The sequence below is a fragment of the Anabrus simplex genome, chromosome 1, assembly GCF_040414725.1.
Source record: "Anabrus simplex isolate iqAnaSimp1 chromosome 1, ASM4041472v1, whole genome shotgun sequence".
In the NCBI taxonomy this organism is placed as follows: Eukaryota; Metazoa; Arthropoda; class Insecta; order Orthoptera; family Tettigoniidae; genus Anabrus; species Anabrus simplex.
The window spans coordinates 1,766,509,729-1,766,531,600 of record NC_090265.1 but is presented as its reverse complement, the minus strand read 5'-3'; the positions used below and the strand labels follow the sequence as shown (position 1 = coordinate 1,766,531,600).

Here is a 21,872-nt window from a genome sequence, read left to right as displayed (position 1 = left end):
GAGAAAGTAAAACAACTTTCCTGAAAATGTACCTATTTGTATTCGTCCAATTTTGAAAATATGGTCTTAAATTAACTCTAGATTGTCGAGTACATACAATGTAAATCAAAGCGAATTAAGCACAAAGCAATAAAAACCTGCCGAATGCATATTCGAAGTATAATGTGATAGTGAAAGCTGAATACTATTCAAATAAGCCGCGATGGGTAGGTAGTGGTACCAATACAGTTGTGATTGCGGTAGTGGTAGACCTAGCTCAGATTCTCTTCAACAGGGCCAAAATGACAAGGACACTATAGCTCAATCAGTAGAGCATCAGCCACAAAAGCCAAAGGTTATGGTTTGTGGTTTCACCAATGTCTGGCTGCCAGTGTACTGAACATCTATTTGGCATGTACTGTGCTATATGTGCTCAACAAAATGCAATAACTGAATACCTATTTACAGGATACTACAGTTGTAAAAGATAATACTGAGATATTTATAATGTTTAAATTCTTTTTTTTAATTCATCAAAATTCTGTTAAATTTCCTTACTAGTTGGAATAACAGACTAAATTTATATTCTTCTTCTTCTTCTTCTTCTTCTTTTATGACCACATAGGATCACTTTAGTCAGTCCGTCGTTCAGGTCTCTTTGAAGGGATTGTTCGGGCTTTGCGGTCCTCCCAGTACTTCTTCAGACGCTCCGATCTTCGTGCCCTTTCCTCAGTTGAAAATGTGCGTGTTGTTGGTTTGTTTTGTGTAAGGGTAAAGCGGAGGTTTGTATTCTTGAGTTTTGTATTCAATTTTATCTTATTTTTGGTGTCTTCTGTTGTAAGGCCTATTTCCTTCAGATCCTCTCTTACTTCTCTGATCCATTTACATCCTGTTGTGGTATTTTTTGAGACGAGATTGTGTTGTACTAGTTGTTTCAGAAGTCTCGAGTCCTGCATCCTCATGATATGTCCAAAGAATCCCAGTCTCCTCTTACGCATAGTATCTGTAATGGGTTCTAGCTCTTTGTACACGACTTTGTTAGGTATTAACCGCCACTGTCCATCTTTCTGATATTTTTTGTTGATACAGGTTCTTCCAATCCTCCTTTCAATTTTCTGAAGTCTGTCAGTCTTTGATTGTTTATTCAGGTAAAAGAGTGTTTCTGCTGCATATGTAGCTTCCGGTTTTATAACTGTGTTGTAGTGTTTTATTTTTGTATTTATTGATAGACATTTCTTTTTGTAGATATCCCATGTTAATTTTTGTGCTTTAGCTAATCTATTTGTTCTTACTTGGATTGAGATTTTTTCATTTAAGTTATGTGTTATTACTTCTCCAAGATATTTAAACTGAGTTACTATTTTGATTTTATTACCATTTATGGTGACTTTTTTTAGCTGTGTTGGTTTTTGGGGCATAATTTCTGTTTTTTCAAATGATATTTTGAGGCCAATTTTATTTGCAATGTTTTGAAGTTCTGATATCTGGGTTTTTGCTTCTTTTATGTCCACTGCTAGTAATGCTAAATCGTCAGCAAAACCCAGGCAATTTGTTTTGATTTTTCGGCCAATCTTTATTTTGGGGGGACATTTTCTAAACCATTCCCTCATTACCATTTCTAGAGCACAGTGTTGGGCGGCGGGAAATAACCTGACTCCCTAAGGGGGCCAATGGCTTCGGGCGAATGAGCCCCTTTGGGTGGGGTGATGGTCCCCACAGTGGAGGAAATGCCATTGGAATCCATTATGCAGCGTCTGTTCTCCAGGTTAGGGGCGGCTGCACAAGGCGTCTGTACTCCAGAGGAGCGGCCTCATTATCACCTCACTGGATCACATCCAGAGTTGTAATTCGGGACCTAGTCCCACACAGGTGACACCTTGACAGTCAACCATGGAAGGTCTTTTAAGGAATAATTTATATTATCCAAATAATTATAACAACACAAAGAACTCTGTACTTATCAGTATATAGAGACTGCATATGATTTAGTGTATACCTGCAGTATCAAGCATTTCAGTGTCCAGTCTTTCCTTGGTGCACCAGAATACTGCATCCACACCTTTGATTCTGTTCAGAATGTCCTTACGACTAGGATATGGAAGTTCAGGGCAAATGATTAATTCACATCTGAAAATAAAAAATATAATAAACTTGATTAGTATCGTGAAAGGGAGCCTCCGTGGCTCAGACGGCAGAGCGTCGGCCTCTCACCGCTGGATAGCGTGGTTCAAATCCCGGTCACTCCATGTGAGATTTGTGCTGGACAAAGCGGAGGCGGGACAGGTTTTTCTCCGGGTACTCCAGTTTTCCCTGTCATCTTTCATTCCAGCAACACTCTCCATTCTCATTTCATAGCATCTATCAGTCATTAATAAATCACTTTGGGAGTGGTGACCCCATCGTACTAATAGCCTATATCTGCTTCATTCATTCCATCCCTGACCCGGTCAAAGACTGCAAAACAGGTTGTAGGTTTTCATTCAGTATTGTGAAAATACGATTCCCTCTCCCTCTTTCTTTCTTTTAACTGCTAATTATTTCAACATACTCTAAAACTGTATGGTACTGTATGTAGTACCAGTGGCACCGACTTTGGGAGGGGCAAGGCATTTTTGGGCTCCCAAAAGTGACCTGGGCGGAGGGGGAGGGGGAGGGGCAGAGTGCCACTTCGTCCCCACAAAAATTCTTCTCCTAGATGTTAAGTCCCCTTAAAACATGGAGTTGTGTAGTCTTCGGAGGCTGCCAAGGCATTAAATCTGGAGATGGTAGATAGTTTTATATCAAGGAACGAGATTAGAAAGCAGGCATTCCTTCAGAGAATTGCATTTCCCAATGGAGACTGTTCAGGCAGTACATCTGATAGTAGAGCTTTTCACATTTTGAACCATGAAACACATAATATACATAATATAAATATGACATTTATTAAGAAAATGTATTTATGAAGCAAGTTCCAATTTTTTCTTGTGGTTATTTTTGATAACTTCATACATAAAATATTCCTTAAAAATATTTATTTATGAATCAAGTTCTATTTTTCTTTACTTGAAAACATTATTGACAACTCCACACATAAGACTCGTTCAAAATGTATTTGAGAAACAAGCAACATTATTGTTCTGTTTTCCTGTTTGTTTATGATTATTGTTATTAAATAGGAATATTTGCATTAATAACTGTTCCTCATTTCACATGCCTGTGTTCATGTTAATATTGCCGCCCCCCACCAAACCAATAATTACCCAAAGTTGGTGTGCCTGCGTAGTTGTATTGTATTTAAGTGTATTTAAGTGAGAGAAGAATCACAACATAAGAATACCACAACTAAAAGGGCACTTTTTTACAGCCCATCAATAATATTTAATATGTATTACAGACCTGATATATGCCATCAGAATGCTAACCAAGAAGCGCCTCCAGCAGGGAAGTGGCCTGTCACCATTCCTGTTCATTACTGTCATGGATCGGATTACAAAATCTATCAGAGAATATTTCAAAGAACTAATAGGCCTACTCTAATGTTTGCGGATGATGTTCTGCCAATGCCTCTGTTCTTTGAAGATCAGGCATCTTCTACATCCCCTCTGATTAGTGTTAATAGAGGCTGGTTGGTCAATAACAGTCAAATAATAATGAAAATGTAAATCCACAGCCTGTCTTTCGACCGGGTCAGGAATGGAATGAATGAAGCCCTCATCTACTGGCGAGGATAGCAATTGTGCCGGCTGCTGAAGCCTGTCGCACTCCTCTGGGGCAATGATTCATGCCTGACAGATGAAATGAAATGATATTGGACAGTGCTGCTGGAATGAAAGACGACAGGGAAAAGCGGAGTACCTGGACAAAAATCCTGTCCCGCCTCTGCTTTGTCCAGCACAAATCCTCATGGAGTGACCAGGATTTGAACCATGGAACCCAGCTGTGAGAGGCTGTTGCACTGCCGCCTGAGCCATGGAGGCTCACTAATAATAATAATAACAACAACATTTGTCAATGGCCTGTGGCTTCCGAAGAGGCCTGGCGCTAATCTTTTGAGATGACGCCCTATGTTTTTGATAGAATGCACATCTGCGAGGTTGGCACCCTACCTAAGATGAATTCTACTGCTGAAGACGGCACCAACACCCAGCCCCGAACCAGAAAAAAAAAAAAAAGAAACCAATGAATGTTAAAATCCCAGACCCAACCGGGAATAGAAGCCGGAACTCCTAGCTAACTATTTTCCCATGGAGCGGGACAAAACTCGTATCCTCGTCCTGATGTTGTACAGCTCATTTCAGACATGACACATCCTCCGTGGAGGTGAGCTGCATGTACCATTTTAAACTCGTACCAGCCCTCCTGCCATTCTTAAATCTCTGGCAGTACTGGGAATTGAATCTGCGGCCTCCAATGACGGCAGCTAATAGCGCTAACAATATGCTACGAAGACGGACATTGCATTGTTGAACTTACTTTACTCTTAAAGCAATAATCAACACAATCACCACATAAAGTTATATTTTTAGTTATGAAATAAGTTTCATCAAATAAAAAATGTTCAGACATTTTTAGAGCAGTACAATTTACAAAATTATGGATAAAGTGGAAAGGTAAAATAACCGCGGCATAGTGGGCAGTGCATGACTGCACCGCGAGACAAAGTGTTCTATCATTGTTAAAAAATGGAAAAAAAAATAAATTCACTATAATTACTATAAAAGATATTTACATGTTAAGTACATTTAAAAAAATTCTTAATAGTGGCTCGTATTTCTATATTTTTATTAAATACATTATACATACATTATCATTATAGACTGTTATGCCTTTCAGTGTTCAGTCTGCAAGCCTCTGTGAATTTACTAAACGTCGCCACAATCCTCAATTTGCAACTAGAGTTGTGGCCTCATTTAGTTCTATACCTCTTATCTTTAAATCGTTAAAAACCGAGTCTAAGCATCGTTGTCTTGGTCTATTTCTACTTCTCTTACCCTCCATAGCAGAGTCCATTATTTTCCTAGGTAACCTATCCTCCTCTATTCGCCTCACATGACCCCACCACCGAAGCCGGTTTTGCGTACAGCTTCATTCATCAAGTTCATTCCTAAATTAGCCTTTATCTCGTCATTCCAAGTACCCTCCTGCCAATGTTCCCATCTGTTTGTACCAGCAATCATTCTTGCTACTTTCATGTCTGTTACTTCTAACTTATGAATAAGATATCCTAAGACCACCCAGCTTTCACTCACGTAAAGCAAAGTTGGTCTGAAAACAGACCGATGTAAAGATAGTTTCGTCTGGGAGCTGACTTCCTTCTTACAGAATACTGTTGATCGCAACTGCGAGCTCACTGCATTAGCTTTACGACACCTTGATTCAATCTCACTTACTATATTACCATCCTGGGAGAACACACAACCTAAATACTTGAAATTATCGACCTGTTCTAGCTTTGTATTACCAATCTGACATTCAATTCTGTTGAATTTCTTACCTACTGACATCAATTTAGTAGTGAGACAGGGTCTCTCATAGTGCATTGGCACTGCCGGTGGCTACAATTAGCCTACACAGTGGCCTCCACGGTATGCACTAGCCAGCGTCTTGGTAGGTGTGCTAGGTACCAACTGATGAGCCCAGCCTAGCACACGGGGGCGAAACGCTGGCAACCAGGAATGAGTTAGCTGGAAAATTTATAATGTCCAATAACGGACCATTTATATTGGTATTATCAATTTAGTCTTCGAGAGGCTAATTTTCATACCATACTCCTTGCACCTATTTTGCAGGCTTTCGGCAAAGTCTGCCATTAAGACCAAGTCGTCAGAATAGGCCAAACTGCTTACTACATTTCCACCTAACTGAATCCCTCCCTGCCATTTTATATCTTTCAGCAGATGATCCATGTAAACTCCGAACAACAAAGGTGAAAGATTACAGCCTTGTCTAACCCCTGTAAGTACCCTGAACCAAGAACTCGTTCTACCATCAATTCTCACTGAAGCCCAATTGTCAACATAAATACCTTTGATTGATTTTAATAATCTACCCTTAATTCCATAGTCCCCCAGTATGGCGAACATCTTTTCCCTCGGTACCCTGTCATATGCTTTCTCTAGGTCTATGAAACAAACACAACTGCCTATTCCTCTCGTAGTATTTTTCAATTACCTGGCGCATACTGAAAATCTGATCCTCACAGCCTCTCTGTGGTCTGAAACCACACTGGTTTTCATCCAACTTCCTCTCAACGACTGATCGCACCCTCCCTTCCAAGATGCCAGTGAATACTTTGCCTGGTATACTAATCAATGAGATACCTCAATAGTTGTTACAATCCTTCCTGTTCCCTTGCTTATAGATAGGCGCAATTACTGCTTTTGCCCAATCTGAAGGTACCTTACCAACACTCCATGCTAATTTTACTACTCTATGAAGCCATTTCATCGCTGCCTTCCCACTATACTTCACCATTTCAGGTCTAATTTCATCTATTCCTGCTGCCTTATGACAATGGAGTTTATTTACCATCCTTTCCACTTCCTCAAGCATAATTTCACCAACATCATTTTCCTCCTCCCTATGAGCTTGGCTGTTCACAACACCACCAGGATGATTTCCTTTTACATTGAGAAGATGTTCAAAATATTCCCTCCACCTCTCCAGTGATTCCCTGGGATCTATTATGAGTTCACCTGAATTACTCAAAACACTGTTCATTTCCTTTTTCCCTCCCTTCCTAAGATTCTTTATTACTGTCCAGAAAGGTTTCCCTGCTGCTTGACCTAGCCTTTCCAGGTTGTTACCAAAATCTTCCCATGACTTCTTTTTGGATTCAACAACTATTTGTTTCGCTCTGTTTCTTTCATCTACATACAAATCCCTGTCTGCCTCGGCCCTTGTTTAGAGCCATTTCTTATAAGCCTCCTTTTTACGTTTACAAGCTGCTCTCACTTCATCATTTCACCAAGATGTTCGCCTTTTCCCATCTTTACACACAGTTGTTCCTATGCATTCCCTTGCTGTTTCTACTACAGCATCCCTGTATGCCACCCATTCACTTTCTATATCCTGAACCTGCTTACTGTCTACTGTTCAAAACTTCTCACTAATCATATCCATGTACTTCTGTCTAATTTTCTCGTCCTGGAGATTTTCTACCCTTATTCGTTTGCAGACAGATTTCACTTTCTCTACCCTAGGCCTAGAGATACTTAGTTCACTACAGATCAGATAGTGGTCTGTATCATCGAAAAATCCCCGGAAAACTCGTACATTCCTAACAGATTTCCTGAATTTGGAGTCTGTTAAGATATAATCTATTATGGATCTGGTACCCCTATCTTCCCATGTGTAGCAGTGAATAGCCTTATGCTTGAAGAATGTATTCGTAACAGCTATACCCATACTAGCACAGAAGTCCAGCAAACGCTTCCCATTCCCATTAGCTTCCATATCTTCCCCACATTTACCAATCACCCTTTCGTATCCTTCACTTCTATTCCCAACTCTCGCATTGAAATCGCCCATTAGCACTATTCTATCCTTGCTGTTGACCCTGACCACGATGTCACTCAATGCTTCATAAAACTTGTCAACTTCATCCTCATCTGCACCCTCATGTGGTGAACACACGGACACTATTCTAGTCCTAATTCCTCCAACTGACAAATCTACCCACATCATTCGCTCATTTACGTGCCTAACGGAAACGATGTTGGGTGCAGTGGTATTCCTGATAAAGAGCCCTACCCCAGACTCTGCCCTTCCCTTTCTAACACCCATCAAGTACACTTTATAATCTCCTATCTCTTCCTCGTTATCTCCCCTTACCCGAATATCACTTACTCCTAGCACATCCAGATGCATCCTCTTTGCTGACTCAGCCAGTTCTACTTTCTTTCTTCCATAAGCCCCATTAATATTGATAGTTAGTTCCCCATCGAATTCCATTTTGTTCGCCAGGTTGTTTCCAAGGAGTCCCTCGCCTGTCAAATGGGAGTGGGACTCCATTACTCCCATAGGTCCGAGGCTTGCTTAAAATGTTTTGAGCTCAGTAAATTCATGAAGCAGGATGCTACCCTACTTGCACATAGTCCAAGTGAGGATCTCTCCTCTAACGGGTTATGGACCACCGGTGGATTGTATAGTCCTAGCCGCCTGAGCACAAGGAGGGCCATGACTCAGAATATGTCCGAGATGCCCACTCCCATTCCATAGCAACTGGTATCCCGACTCTCAGGACCACTTACTAGGCCACTCAGCCGTTGCCCATGGTTCACGAACTAGGATGTGACTACAATAACCCACAAACATGAACCACCATTTAAAAGTAATGCCATCTCTGTGGCATATTCAATATTCAATGTTCTTTTCAGGACTATATAATTATTATACATGAATTTCGTTCATTTATAAGTTGCGTTTACAGATTGCATTGTATAGAAATGAATATGTTTACAGTTTTTATAATATTTTGAATTTGCCCCTTCACCTATAAGCAAAATATATAACTTATTTACTACTACTGAAGTAGATATATATATTTTTTGCATTTGGATAATGTTGGTAAAATAGGGTCCATTTCATGTATTTTGACTTGTTTATATTATCATTTTCACTTCCTTTTTCAAGTCCGTATTTCCAAAATTATTTTGTGAAATAATGTATAAATGAGGACAATTCCTTTTTTTTTCCCTTTTGTATGTACTAAATGTCAATAATAATGTTATTGTTTTTACGTCACACTAACTACTTTTTTGACGGTTTTCGAAGACGCTGAGGTACCGGAATTTTGTCTTGCAGGAGTTCTTTTACATGCCAGTAAATCTACCAACACAAGTGTAGTATTTGAGCACTTTCAAATACCACCGGACTGAGCCAGGATCGAACCTGCCAAGTTGGGGTCAGAAGGCCAGCGCCTAACCATCTGAACCACTCTGTCCAGTACCAGGTGTCCTTTGAACATACTGTTGTAGGTAACTTGTTTGTAACAATTTTAGGATGTAAGTAAAAATATATTCACTGATACATATTATTTAAATGGGAAAGATTATACTTTCTCATCATATAAAAGAAACTTCAGTAAGGATTTCATCAATTGTGTACACAAAAAAATGTATAAATATTATTATGCAGCAAATTTAACTATTTTCGCCTACTCCACAATCGCAGTATAACACTTCAAGCAAATAAATGTAATTTATAATAACGTTTATTATGGAAATTTATATACAGTAGTTTAAAATATGTTTCCATAAAATTTTCGCATGTGTTGTAATGTTAGAATAAGAAACTTGCTAGAACATGATCAATGTATAACTATTAATATCTAACAAGTTAACTGGCAGTCAGAACAATATTATGGTGAGACTTGTGACGTCCGAATACAATTTTAGACTAGCTTAGCTCCATTTCTCTATTTATTTGCTGAAAAGATGACTTTTTATCAAATCAAATCAAATAAAATGACACTATTTGCAAATGAGGTGTCTACCTTGGTGGAAAATGATACACAAAAATACATTGTTCTCAACAACTACATTTTAAATTTTAAAAAAATAAGACATTTTTCCTAAAACACAGTATTATATAATTTACATTAACAATTTTTCTATTAAACACACAGCCCATCCTTAATAAATTTATATTATTTACAAAATTCTACACATAATATCTTCTGTAAATTACACACATAATCAATTCATATACAGTATGTGGAATCACTTCAAAAAATACTATACAACTGCTATAACCCATTTTGGTACCTAAACATGCATAACGACCTGCTGCATCTTAACCAGAGCCTCTTTTGCCACTGCTTTTCAGAGTTCCTGAAATGCCTTCACAGCTACCGTATCCGTCCCAGGGCCCTCGAAGTCCCCACTGTACTTCACCCCTACAAGCTATCTCCTACTTCAGCTGTCCAACCTCCATAGACTAGGGGATGGAATTAATTTATTCACAAAAATTCGTAATTTACAATAATTTACACAGGTCAAATACCCTCTAACATTTATGGTATTTTCTCTGTTGCTGTTTATTCTTTTCTTGAATATCTGTACAGATTTTGGAAAGGGATCAAACACTTTACCAGGTAAACTGTTCCACTCCTTCACACCCTTTGCAATGAATGAAAATTTACCCCAATCATTTCTGCTAAAATCCCATGTAATTATATACTTATGATCAGCCCTGTAAATATAATTATTTTCCAACTGAAGCCTCTCATGAATTTCCTACCGAAGCTTCCTCTACTGTATAATCTCTATATAATTCTATAAGTCTAGTTTTCCCCTTTCTCTACACTAATTTTTCTTCTGAAATCCCCTGCTACAAATCTTGCTGCTTTTCTCTGCACACAATTTATTTCTTTTATTAGGTATTAGTGGTGAGGATCCCAAACACTGTTTGCATATTCCAATAATGGACGAACCATACTTAAGTAACTTTTCTCTTTTAATTCTTTGTTGCATCCTTTACGTAGCCTCACTATGACATGTAACGATCTGTATGCTTTCCCAACAGTGTCATCAACATGACCCTTCCAGTGTAAATTACTTTCAAATCTCACACCTAAATATTTGCACTTACCATCTTTTGGGACAACTACCTCCTCCAAAGTATATATAAATTCAGTTTTTAAGCTCCTGTTTGTAAATGTTGTGACAATTGATTTGCCTCCATTAATCTTCATATTATTCTCTTCAATCCACTGTTGGATACTGTCAAGGTCCCTTTGTAATTCTGTACAGTCCTCTAGGTTATTTATCATCTAGGTATTCTGCCTTATGGCAGGTCTTGTCATGGGATGAACCTCTTCCACTTTTGCCTGTCCTGTGCCAAGTTTTTCATGGTTCAAAAACAATAAAGGCGATCTTTAATTCACCTATTCAGTACATTAATTTCCACTTAATGTGGTTACATAAACATACTATCAGTTAAATGGGACATGTTTCGCCCTCAACTCAGGGCATCTTCAGCCTAAAAACAATCTTCAAGAGTACACCTTATATTAATTTCAAAGCTAACAGTTTAGCCAGTTACTAAAATTCAGTATATAAAAATGTGAGAAATGATATATTATACAAACATGTTGATGGAAACACTGTCAATGATTAAACCATAAATTTTTTTTTGTCAGAGACTAAAACTTATTCTGTTAGAAAATTTCTAATTAAAACAGTTCATTAATTTTTTTTTTTTTTTTTTGTATTTTAGTGGAAAAACAGTTTGAGAATGATATAATGCCAATGACATGAGGGCGTGATAAATGAGCACTAAAATGAATGTCATAAAAACAACATCTTCAAGGCCGCTGATGAAATCATGAGCATAATGTGAAACTGAAGCATCAGTTGAATTATTGCAGAAGGGGCCTTTAGCACCGGTAGGCAATAAAATTGACTGAGACCATGTCAGGAAGTGTCAGTAGATATTGGAAAATGTTCTCTGTAAGAGAAGGAAAGGAAAGATTAAGAAGTGGAACGCAAGGCGAGAATTCTGTTTACGATGTTAGGAACAGATGAGGACTTACATGTTTGTTGAAAGCTGTTATTTACTATCTACTGTTGCGTTGGTAGCCGCCCTTCTGTTGGCTCTGAGTCTCGTGTTATAACTGTGCTGCAGAGGCGGTAGCGAACTCAGAGGAGAAGGAATGGGGGAGCGTGGAAGGGAGGAGAGGATGGGTGGAGTCAACTGTGATGAGTCTGCCAAAGGGGCAGAGTTATCTGTTTTACTGGAAGTAGGCCTAATATCCGTAGGTATGGGTGGAGCACTAGAGTATGTAGAATTAAATATATTAGGTATCCTAAATTTATTTGAACTAACTGTCTTTATTAATTTTGGCGTTAATTCATGTAACATGCTTTTTCTGTCTGTGATGTCATTAAGATTCTGTTCCTTATTATATGTCTGGTCTAAATAGATATATAAACTTTCTAATTCGTTCAACATTCTACCTTTTTCTATGTTTCTAATTATAGCTAGGTCTTTCTCTATGGATTCGAATCGGTGACCAGTTTCCCTCCTATGCAAGCTCATCCCTGAGTATTTTTTATGTTTTTCCGCGTTAACATGTTCCATGTATCTTGTCGTAAAACTTCTGCCAGTCTGTCCAACATATGAAAAATTACACTGTATACACTTGAGTCTATATACTCCTGATCCCAAATAACAATTTCTGTCATGAATTAGCAATGGGTGACCCAATATCAGGCATCCTTGCCGGCATATTCATGGATTCAATCAAACACAAGATTCTGTTCCAATGAAATAATAGCAAAAATTAAAGGAATTGATGTATGGTTGAGATATGTAGATGATACATTTGTAATTATAAACAAAGATGTCACTAATAGTCAAGAAATCTTAAACAAATTAAATGAAGCAATTGAGGCTTTCACGGCTGACGTTACAAATCATGTCAGCGTTTTCCGGGCTTGTAGGCTGTGGTCCAGGAGCGAGTGAACGTCCCGATGTTTCACCAAAGACTGCGTTCGGCATTGTCAAGGGTTACAAATTACAGGCCCAAAATAATGGGTGAAACATGTACCTGACCAAATAAGTCTACATAAAATCATGCAGAGAATAACCACATTAAACGTGGAAAGTATTGAATAGGTGGTTTTTTATTAAATTATCCTTGATATCTATGCCTATTGTCAAGGGTTCCGACTGACTTCGATAGCAGCGAAGCTCTCAGTGGAATGAAGTGCTGTTGTAATTCCACCTACTTATATACTGCAGGATACGCTACGCTGCTCGCCTATTGGCCGCTATGGTAGGGGGCGGTCGCTGATTGGCTGTTCTTCGGCCAATGGTTGAAGCGTTAGGGAGCCCGATGTACACTGACCTGCCTTGGCGGAGACAGGCAGCTGATCACCCGTTGCTTTCTTCAGGTCTGCTGCGGCTATCATGTCCTTCAGGGTTAGAGCTTTCAAGACTGGAAACCAGGCTTTGTTTACCCATTCAGATTCCTCCTTACGGTTGAAGCTGTTGATGTACTTTAGGATTTCAATGGCTTCCCTCTGTAGCCGGGCGTGATAAGACACAGTAGTTGACAGTACTTCGGTGTTGCTGTACTGTATGTCATGGCCTACTAGCAGCGAGTGTTCAGCGACTGATGATCTATCTGTCTGTCCCAGCCGGCTATGTCTGTTATGCTCCTTCAATCGTGTGGCGATGCTACGTTTGTTAGTCCCTATGTATACCTGGCCGCAGCTGCACGGGATCTTGTAGACACCTGCTGTGGAGAGAGGATGGCGCTTGTCTTTGGCAGACCTAAGCAGTTCCTGGATTTTCTTCGTTGGCCTGTATATGGTTTTAACCCCATGGAACTCTAGTAGCCTCCCTATTCTGTCAGTTACTTTCGCGATATACTTCAGAAAGGCTTTAGCTGCCGTCCACTCCTCTTCTTTTTTCTTGGTTGTTGGACGTCTGGGATGGAGTGCTCGCTGAATATCTTTAGGGCTGGACCCGTTAGTGATTAGGGCCCTGTTGAGGTGGCTGATTTCTTTGTTTAAGTGCTGAGGTTGACAAATTCTCTTAGCATGGTCGGCTAGCGTCGTAATCACCCCATATTTTTGTTGTGGGTGGTGGTTGGACATCTCTTGAAGATTTAAAGTTCCAGAGTTCACTTAATCTTTTTCTTTTTCATATGCATTGTTTTTCATGTTTTTTATGTTTTGACCGGCTGACGATGACCTGGACTATGGTCGAAACTGGTCCCAATTCTAATTACTATTAAATAAGAATGTAATCACTACATTTCTTTCTCTTATGTATTGAATAGGTTGAACCACTTTTTCAATTATTCAATTTTAATCTTCTGAAGATAGCGGTCTGTGTGGGTCGGCTTGCAGTATACTGTGTGTCCCAAGTTTCAATCGGCAGCGTTCATTACCAGAACATCGAGGAAAGGGAGCTTTCCCTCGTTTTCTGTCTCCATAGTGAACTGAATACTGGTGTTAATACTATTCAGATGCTGTAGAAAGAGCTGTAGTTGTTCCTTTCCGTGGCTCCAGATCACAAAGGTGTCATCTACGAAGCGCAGCCACAACTTAGGTTTCAGTGGTGCGGTCTCGAGTGCTGTTTCTTCAAACCTTTCCATATAGAAATTTGCTATCACCGGACTCAGAGGACTGCCCATGGCGACGCCATCCACTTGTTCATAGAAATTGCCATTCCACAGAAAATAGCTTGTCGTGAGGCAGTAGTTGAACAAGTTGGTAATGTCCTCTGGAAAAATCCGAGTGATGTGGTCCATGGCCTCATTCACAGGTACCTTAGTGAAGAGTGAGACCACGTCAAAGCTGACAAGCAGGTCTTCGGCTTCTAGCTGGATGTTATTCAGTTTTTCTATGAATTGGCCTGAGTCTCTGATGTACGACTGTGTGCCACCGATGTAAGGTTGTAGTAAGGTGGCCAGATATTTAGCAATATCGTAGTTCGGTGATCCAATAGCACTCACGATGGGCTGTAGAAGTACGTTGTCCTTGTGTATCTTGGGTAAGCCATATAGCCTCGGAGGTAGAGCTTCACTTCTGGAGGTTTCCCTCCTCACACTGTCTGGCAATGAAGAGGCCTTAATAAGGCTGTTGGTGTTACGAAGAATCTGATTGGTTGGATCTTTCGGTAGTCTGCGGTAGGTTTCTGGGTCCAAAATCTCCGACATCTTTGCAGTGTAATCATTAGTAGCCATGATGACAGTGGTGTTCCCTTTATCTGCGGGAAGAATGAGAGAGAAAGGAAGGCCATCAAAACTCTGAACATGGATGAGAATGTACTCATTCTTCCCGCGGATGTTCTGGTAATGAAGACTGCCGATTGAAACTTGGGACACACAGTATACCGCAAGCCGACCCACACAGACCGCTATCTTCAGAAGACGTCCAAGCACCACCCATGACAAAAATATGGAGTGATTAAGATGCTACCTGACTGTGCTAAGAGAATTTGTCAACCTCAGCACTTAAACAAAGAACTCAGCCACCTCAACAGGGCCCTAATCACTAACGGGTACAGCCCTAAAGATATTCAGCGAGGACTCCATCCCAGAAGTCCAACAACAAGAAAAGGGAAGAGGAGCGGACGGCAGCTAAAGCCTTTCTGCCGTATATCGAGAAAGTAACTGACAGAATAGGGAAGCTACTGGAGTCCCATGGGGTTAAAACCATATACAGGCCAACGAAGAAAATCCAGGAACTGCTTAGGTCTGCCAAAGACAAGCGCCATCCTCTCTCCACAGCAGGTGTCTACAAGATCCCGTGCAGCTGCGGCCAGGTATACATAGGGACTAACAAACGTAGCATCGCCACACGACTGAAGGAGCATAACAGACATAGCCGGCTGGGACAGACAGATAGATCATCAGTCGCGGAACACTCGCTGCTAGCAGGCCATGACATACAGTACAGCAACACCGAAGTACTGTCAACTACTGTGTCTTATCACGCCCGGCTACAGAGGGAAGCCACTGAAATCCTAAAGCACACCAACAGCTTCAACCGTAAGGAGGAATCTGAATGGGTAAACAAAGCCTGGTTTCCAGTCTTGAAAGCTTTAACCCTGAAGGACACGATAGCCGCGGCAGACCAGAAGAAAGCAACGGGTGATCAGCTGCCTGTCTCCGCCAAGGCAGGTCAGTGTACATCAGGCTCCCTAACGCTTCAACCATTGGCCGAAGAACAGCCAATCAGCGACCGCCCCTCACCATAGCGGCCAATAGGTGAGCAGCATAGCGTATCCTGCAGTATATAAGTAGGTGGAATTACAACAGCACTTCATTCCACTGAGAGCTTCACTGCTATCGAAGTCAGTCGGAACCCCTGACAATGCCGAACGCAGTCTTCGGTGAAACGTCGGGACATTCACTCACTCCTGGACCACAGCCTACAAGCCCGGAAAACGCTGACATGATTTGTAACGTCAGCCGTGAAAGCCTCAATTGCTTCATTTAATTTGTTTAAGATTTCTTGACTATTAGTGACATCTTTGTTTATAATTACAAATGTATCATCTACATATCTCAACCATACATCAATTCCTTTAATTTTTGCTATTATTTCATTGGAACAGAATCTTGTGTTTGATTGAATCCATGAATATGCCGGCAAGGATGCCTGATATTGGGTCACCCATTGCTAATTCATGACAGAAATTGTTATTTGGGATCAGGAGTATATAGACTCAAGTGTATACAGTGTAATTTTTCATATGTTGGACAGACTGGCAGAAGTTTTACGACAAGATACATGGAACATGTTAACGCGGAAAAACATAAAAAATAATCAGGGATGAGCTTGCATAGGAGGGAAACTGGTCACCGATTCGAATCCATAGAGAAAGACCTAGCTATAATTAGAAACATAGAAAAAGGTAGAATGTTAAACGAATTAGAAAGTTTATATATCTATTTAGACCAGACATATAATAAGGAACAGAATCTTAATGACATCACAGACAGAAAAAGCATGTTACATGAATTAACGCCAAAATTAATAAAGACAGTTAGTTCAAATAAATTTAGGATACCTAATATATTTAATTCTACATACTCTAGTGCTCCACCCATACCTACGGATATTAGGCCTACTTCCAGTAAAACAGATAACTCTGCCCCTTTGGCAGACTCATCACAGTTGACTCCACCCATCCTCTCCTCCCTTCCACGCTCCCCCATTCCTTCTCCTCTGAGTTCGCTACCGCCTCTGCAGCACAGTTATAACACGAGACTCAGAGCCAACAGAAGGGCGGCTACCAACGCAACAGTAGATAGTAAATAACAGCTTTCAACAAACATGTAAGTCCTCATCTGTTCCTAACATCGTAAACAGAATTCTTGCGTTGCGTTCCACTTCTTAATCTTTCCTTTCCTTCTCTTACAGAGAACATTTTCCAATATCTACTGACATTTCCTGACATGGTCTCAGTCAATTTTATTGCCTACCAGTGCTAAAGGCCCCTTCTGCAATAATTCAACTGATGCTTCAGTTTCACATTATGCTCATGATTTCATCAGCGGCCTTGAAGATGTTTTTTTTATGACATTCATTTTAGTGCTTGTTTTTCATGCCCTCATGTTGTTGGCATTATATCATTCTCAAACTGTTTTTCCACTAAAATAAAAAATAAAAAAAAATGAACCATTTTAATTAGAAATTTTGTAACAGAATAAGTTTTAGTCTCTGACAAAATATTTTTATGGTTTAATCATTGACAGTGTTTCCATCAACATGTTTGTATAATGTATCATTTCTCATTTTATATACTGAATTTTTAGTAACTGGCTTTGATATTAATATAAGTTGTACTCTTGAAGATTGTTTGATTCCTCAGAACCTCTCTGATGTCCTCTTCTTTCCTGGCCAGGTTTCAATTAGGATCCTCAATTATTTTGATGGTTTCAACTGAATTCCTTTTGTTTTTTTAATAATTCTGAACAATAATTTCATATTGCCTCTGCTGTCTTCCTTCAGTTTTTGAGTAAATTTCTCCCAGCATTTTATCTTCTCTTCTACTACTCTTTTAACTCTCAATTTCTTGTCCTGGTAAACTTGCTCGAGGCCTCTGATCTTCCCCTCGTCCCTCACCTATTCTGGCTTGGATTTCTCTCTATCTTGTTCTTTTTGTGCCATGTTTCTTTCCTTTATTGAGGATCTTACTCTCTCATTCCACCAGCGTGTCTCTTTTTCCCTTTCTCTCGCACTTGTCTTCCCGCAAACCTCTATTGCTTCTTTTATCAAGGTGTTTTTAAATCTTGTCCACTCTACCTCACCACTCACCACTTCTTCCGTAGGCAGTTGTCCTCTTATACGGTCCTGATAGTCAGGCCTTTTTCCAATCTGTTGTAGTTCCCACACCTTTATCTTAGGTAATTTTTTTCTGGCTGTTATCTTTGGTACATATCTGCTACTAATAACCGGTGGTCGCTATTGAGGTTCTCACTTGGAATCACCTTGACATCAGTCACAAGTCTAATTCTTTCTTTATCTGTAATGACATAGTCAATGACCGTCTTGCTCTTTCCATCCCAGCTGTAACGGGTAATCTTGTGACTGACTCTTTTGTTGAACCAACTTTTTTTACTACCAAACAGATTCTTATACAGAAGTCTAGGAGATGTTCGCCTTCTGAATTCCTTCTCCCATAGCCATGTGTAAAGCCCTGCGCGGATATACAAAATAACATCTGCATCCGCACTTCCTTCATCCGCACCCGCATATGGTTATCCGTATCCGCAAAATGGTTATCTGCGGGTAATTTAAATATTTAACTACAGTACATTACACCCAAGGTATTGAAACGGATAGATCTGTCAACATAATACAACAGCCCTGACACCTGGCACCACAACCTCTACAGTCACAGGTTTATGAGGGATTTTCTCTTGTGACAACTACTGACGTATTGACCCTTGTTCCTTCCTTCCATTAATTGCGGACAGGAGCCAGTTAGGCTTAGGTCAGATTTATGGCTTTATTGTTTCAAGACTCTTTACATATCACCATTCTTCCATATCAATGTTAAGGGTCGCCTAACCACAAGCAAAAACAAGAGAATACCTGAGTGAAAATCAATAAACGTCATTATTTAGAAATTATCAGCAAAATTATTTGCACTGCTACACAGTTTGTATCCACTAGGACATTAACTTTGCGGATATCCACATCCGTGCAGGGCTCTAGCCATGTTGTCCTATCATCTTCTCATAGCCATTCCTGTCTGTCCCGAGCTGTGCGTTGAGGTCCCCAATGATGATTGCCTTCACTTCACTGATGATCTCTTCTAGGTCTTCGAGAAACTTGTTTTCATCTTGATTGCAACCCGTCTGAGGGGCATACACTTGCACCAGTGTCAGTTTCTCTTTCACAAGGTGAACTGTTGCCTTTATTATCCTCTCATTGATGTACTGGATCTCTATAATACCATCTAACTCTTTAGACAATATCAATCCTACTCCATTTCTCATCTCTCTGTTGTTACCATTCCAGTAGAGGGTATTTTGTTAAAAATGAAGCCATGTTTTCCAGTGTTGACTGTATGTTAGTGTGTGTTTTACAGATATGCTTTTAGTGTTTTAATTTACATTGTATTTGCTATGTGTTTGACAGACTGAAAAGCCTTTACTACATTTAGTAGAGGGTATAGTTTTTTCCTCAACTCTTTCTTCCCTTTACTTTTCCATTTAGTTTCACTTAGTCCTAGGATTGATATTACCGGGCGAGTTGGCCGTGCGCGTAGAGGCGCGCGGCTGTGAGCTTGCATCCAGGAGATAGTAGGTTCGAAACCCACTATCGGCAGCCCTGAAAATGGTTTTCCGTGGTTTCCCATTTTCACACCAGGCAAATGCTGGGGCTGTACCTTAATTAAGGCCACGGCTGCTTCCTTCCAACTCCTAGGCCTTTCCTATCCCATCGTCGCCATAAGACCTATCTGTGTCGGTGCGACGTAAAGCCCCTAGCAAAAAAAAAAGGATTGATATTTTCCTTCTCTCTATGATATCCACTAACTCTTCACATTTCCCAGTCAAACTCAGTACACTGATTGTTCCTATTTGAGTGTGTTGTCTTTTCCAGGGTTGTTGCACAATCGCAAGGCTTGGCCTATCATCAGGCTGTAAGCCATCATACCTGGCGTGGATCTGCGGGTGCTATTGTCTACTCAGAGTTCTTTGTTTGCATCCGAGGCTCATATAAGCGTTGAAAGGATTGCAGTTACTCTCCAACTGACTTGCAAGGCCTAACGTTAGCGAAGATTTTCTGTCGGGGTTATCTCCCTTAGCCTTTAGCAGTCCCCTGCCACATCTGCAAGGCAGCAGCTTCCAGTTGAATTTATGTGTCATTTCCTACACAATGGCTTCAACAAGCCCCCTAAGGGTGAACTCCTCTGCCCATAGCCATTGGTTCTCCCTTAGTTTGTCAGGTTTGGTAAAAGCCGCCCAACCCTCGGCCAGACAGTCGCAGGTTAGTACAGTCTTCTGTTGCATACAGTAGCAGGATGAATAACCATTCAAATATATAGGTACCAGTATTTCAACACTTATAATATTAAGATAACATAGGCCCTAGGCCTACTTTGTTTTCCATTTTCTGTATTCATATGACGCTGCTGAGTTCTGCCTTGATTATGCTTAATACGGCACAGCTGATCAATGTCAAATGTCAATGTATCCTGCGAAGTATAAGCTGTTGGTTACCTGATGCTGTTGATGGAAAAAAAAAAAGCAGATGACTATGGCACTATTTACTCTTTAAAAAATCTACATCAGTATTAGTATAAATCCAAACTAAAATCTGGATATTGATTCATTACTTTTTGAAAAAATCTTTTTTCAAGTTGCTTTACATCGCATCGACACAGGTATACTATGGGATATGAAAGGGCTAGGATGGTGAGAAAATGGGAAACCACAGAAAACCACATTCATGGCTGCCAACAGTGGGGTTCGAACCCAATATTTTCCAAATACTGGATACTGGCCGCACTAAAGCGACTGCAGCTCGGTGAAAATAATATCAAAAATTAAGTTCCCAGAGGAGAAACGAGTTCGCTTTCACACTGGGGCTAAACGCTCGTAATTTCACGATTGAAAAAGACAGTGTATCTTGAAAACTTCAACATCAATGAAATACATCGAATTTCCGAAATAACACAAGCAACAAAGGCAATAGTGTCAATAGTGATAGTGGTAAAACGCCAAAATGAACCCTATAGACTAACCAAGTAGGCCCTAATGCATTCAATCCTCTGATTTGGAAACACTGGTTATGATACTTTGGCGCGGAGATTGAAACCGGAAATGGTACTTTCCTGACTGAATAATATTAACAGTATTACAGTAGACATGCAATCTTTAAGGAACAAACTATTATTTTTGTGAATATCTTTGTAAATTGTGAACTGTGACTTGGGGAGAAAACTAGATCACGATAAATGGAAAGAAATGATACTTTCGCAATAATCCTTTGAATACTATTCTTGTTTTTAGCGTAGTCCTACAACAGGAGGGCTTTTTAACGAAGACGCAGGATCTGCTATACCGTACTTCAAAATGAAGAACGAAGGTTACGCCACTAGATATTTTTGAAAAGACGGAGGAGCTAGGCTTCAATCAGAAAGAACAATCGGCCGCATGTGAGCTAGAATGATGTTTGCATATGAGGGGCTGTTCTGTCTTCTATTGACATGTGTCAAATAAATTAACGCGATGCATTAGAACCTTCATATGTTCGTAATATTCTGATAATTGATATTAGGGCTAAAATACGCTCTTAATATGAATGGTAGCCAAATGTTGTTTGTAAACTTTAACTACAAGTTAATTAAACTAGCCCATACCAGTACAATACTAAATTACAGTAATATAACGGTGTGTTTACTTACTTCTCTCTGAGGTTATCTAGTACTTTGTTCATTATTTCTCCGTTCGTGATCAGTACCTTCGGTTTGGTCATGATGGATCGTAGATAATATACCGAGTTATGCCTTGGAACCACTAGAATTCTTCTTGCGAGAGAGCCGATGATAAAAGGCGTCCAAAACGTTTAGAGAAATGTGACTCACGAATCACGATCTTGTCATCTGCTCACTAAATGGAAAGGAAGAAGTTGCTTTGAAGTGTTTTGTGTTTGTATTGCACTGGTGCTTGGTTATATAATATCCACGGCCTTCGTTTGCTCGAGCGCCGTGCCATCTAGTGACCAGTTTGTCAATTCCATTAAAGCATTCTTGAACTATGTAGCGAAAGGAACTCGTCCGCGTAAATCGTAAAATCATTGGAGGAATAAGAACTCTCCTTGAAACCACCACTGCCTCATTGACGTCTTCATTCGATTGATTCTGTAGAACATGAGAGATATCCAGCTTCATATTTGTAATTTCATTCTCTCCAGGTTGATAAGAGCCAAGGT

The 21,872-nt window shown here is 40.0% G+C and overlaps 1 protein-coding gene across 1 annotated transcript in view; it reads right to left on the bottom strand.

Annotated features, from left to right (window-relative positions):
- Positions 1 to 21,570, bottom strand: part of LOC136858759 (glyoxylate reductase/hydroxypyruvate reductase) — a 70,621-nt gene extending 49,051 nt beyond the window's left edge. Inside the window, exons 1-2 of the mRNA XM_067138537.2 lie at positions 21,346 to 21,570; positions 1,976 to 2,106 (exon numbers count right to left, since the gene is read on the bottom strand). Coding sequence (XP_066994638.2) covers positions 1,976 to 2,106; positions 21,346 to 21,416 — 202 coding nt within the window. The 5' untranslated portion in view covers positions 21,417 to 21,570. The remainder of the gene's footprint in view (positions 1 to 1,975; positions 2,107 to 21,345) is intronic.
- Between the last annotated feature and the right edge of the window lie 302 nt (positions 21,571 to 21,872).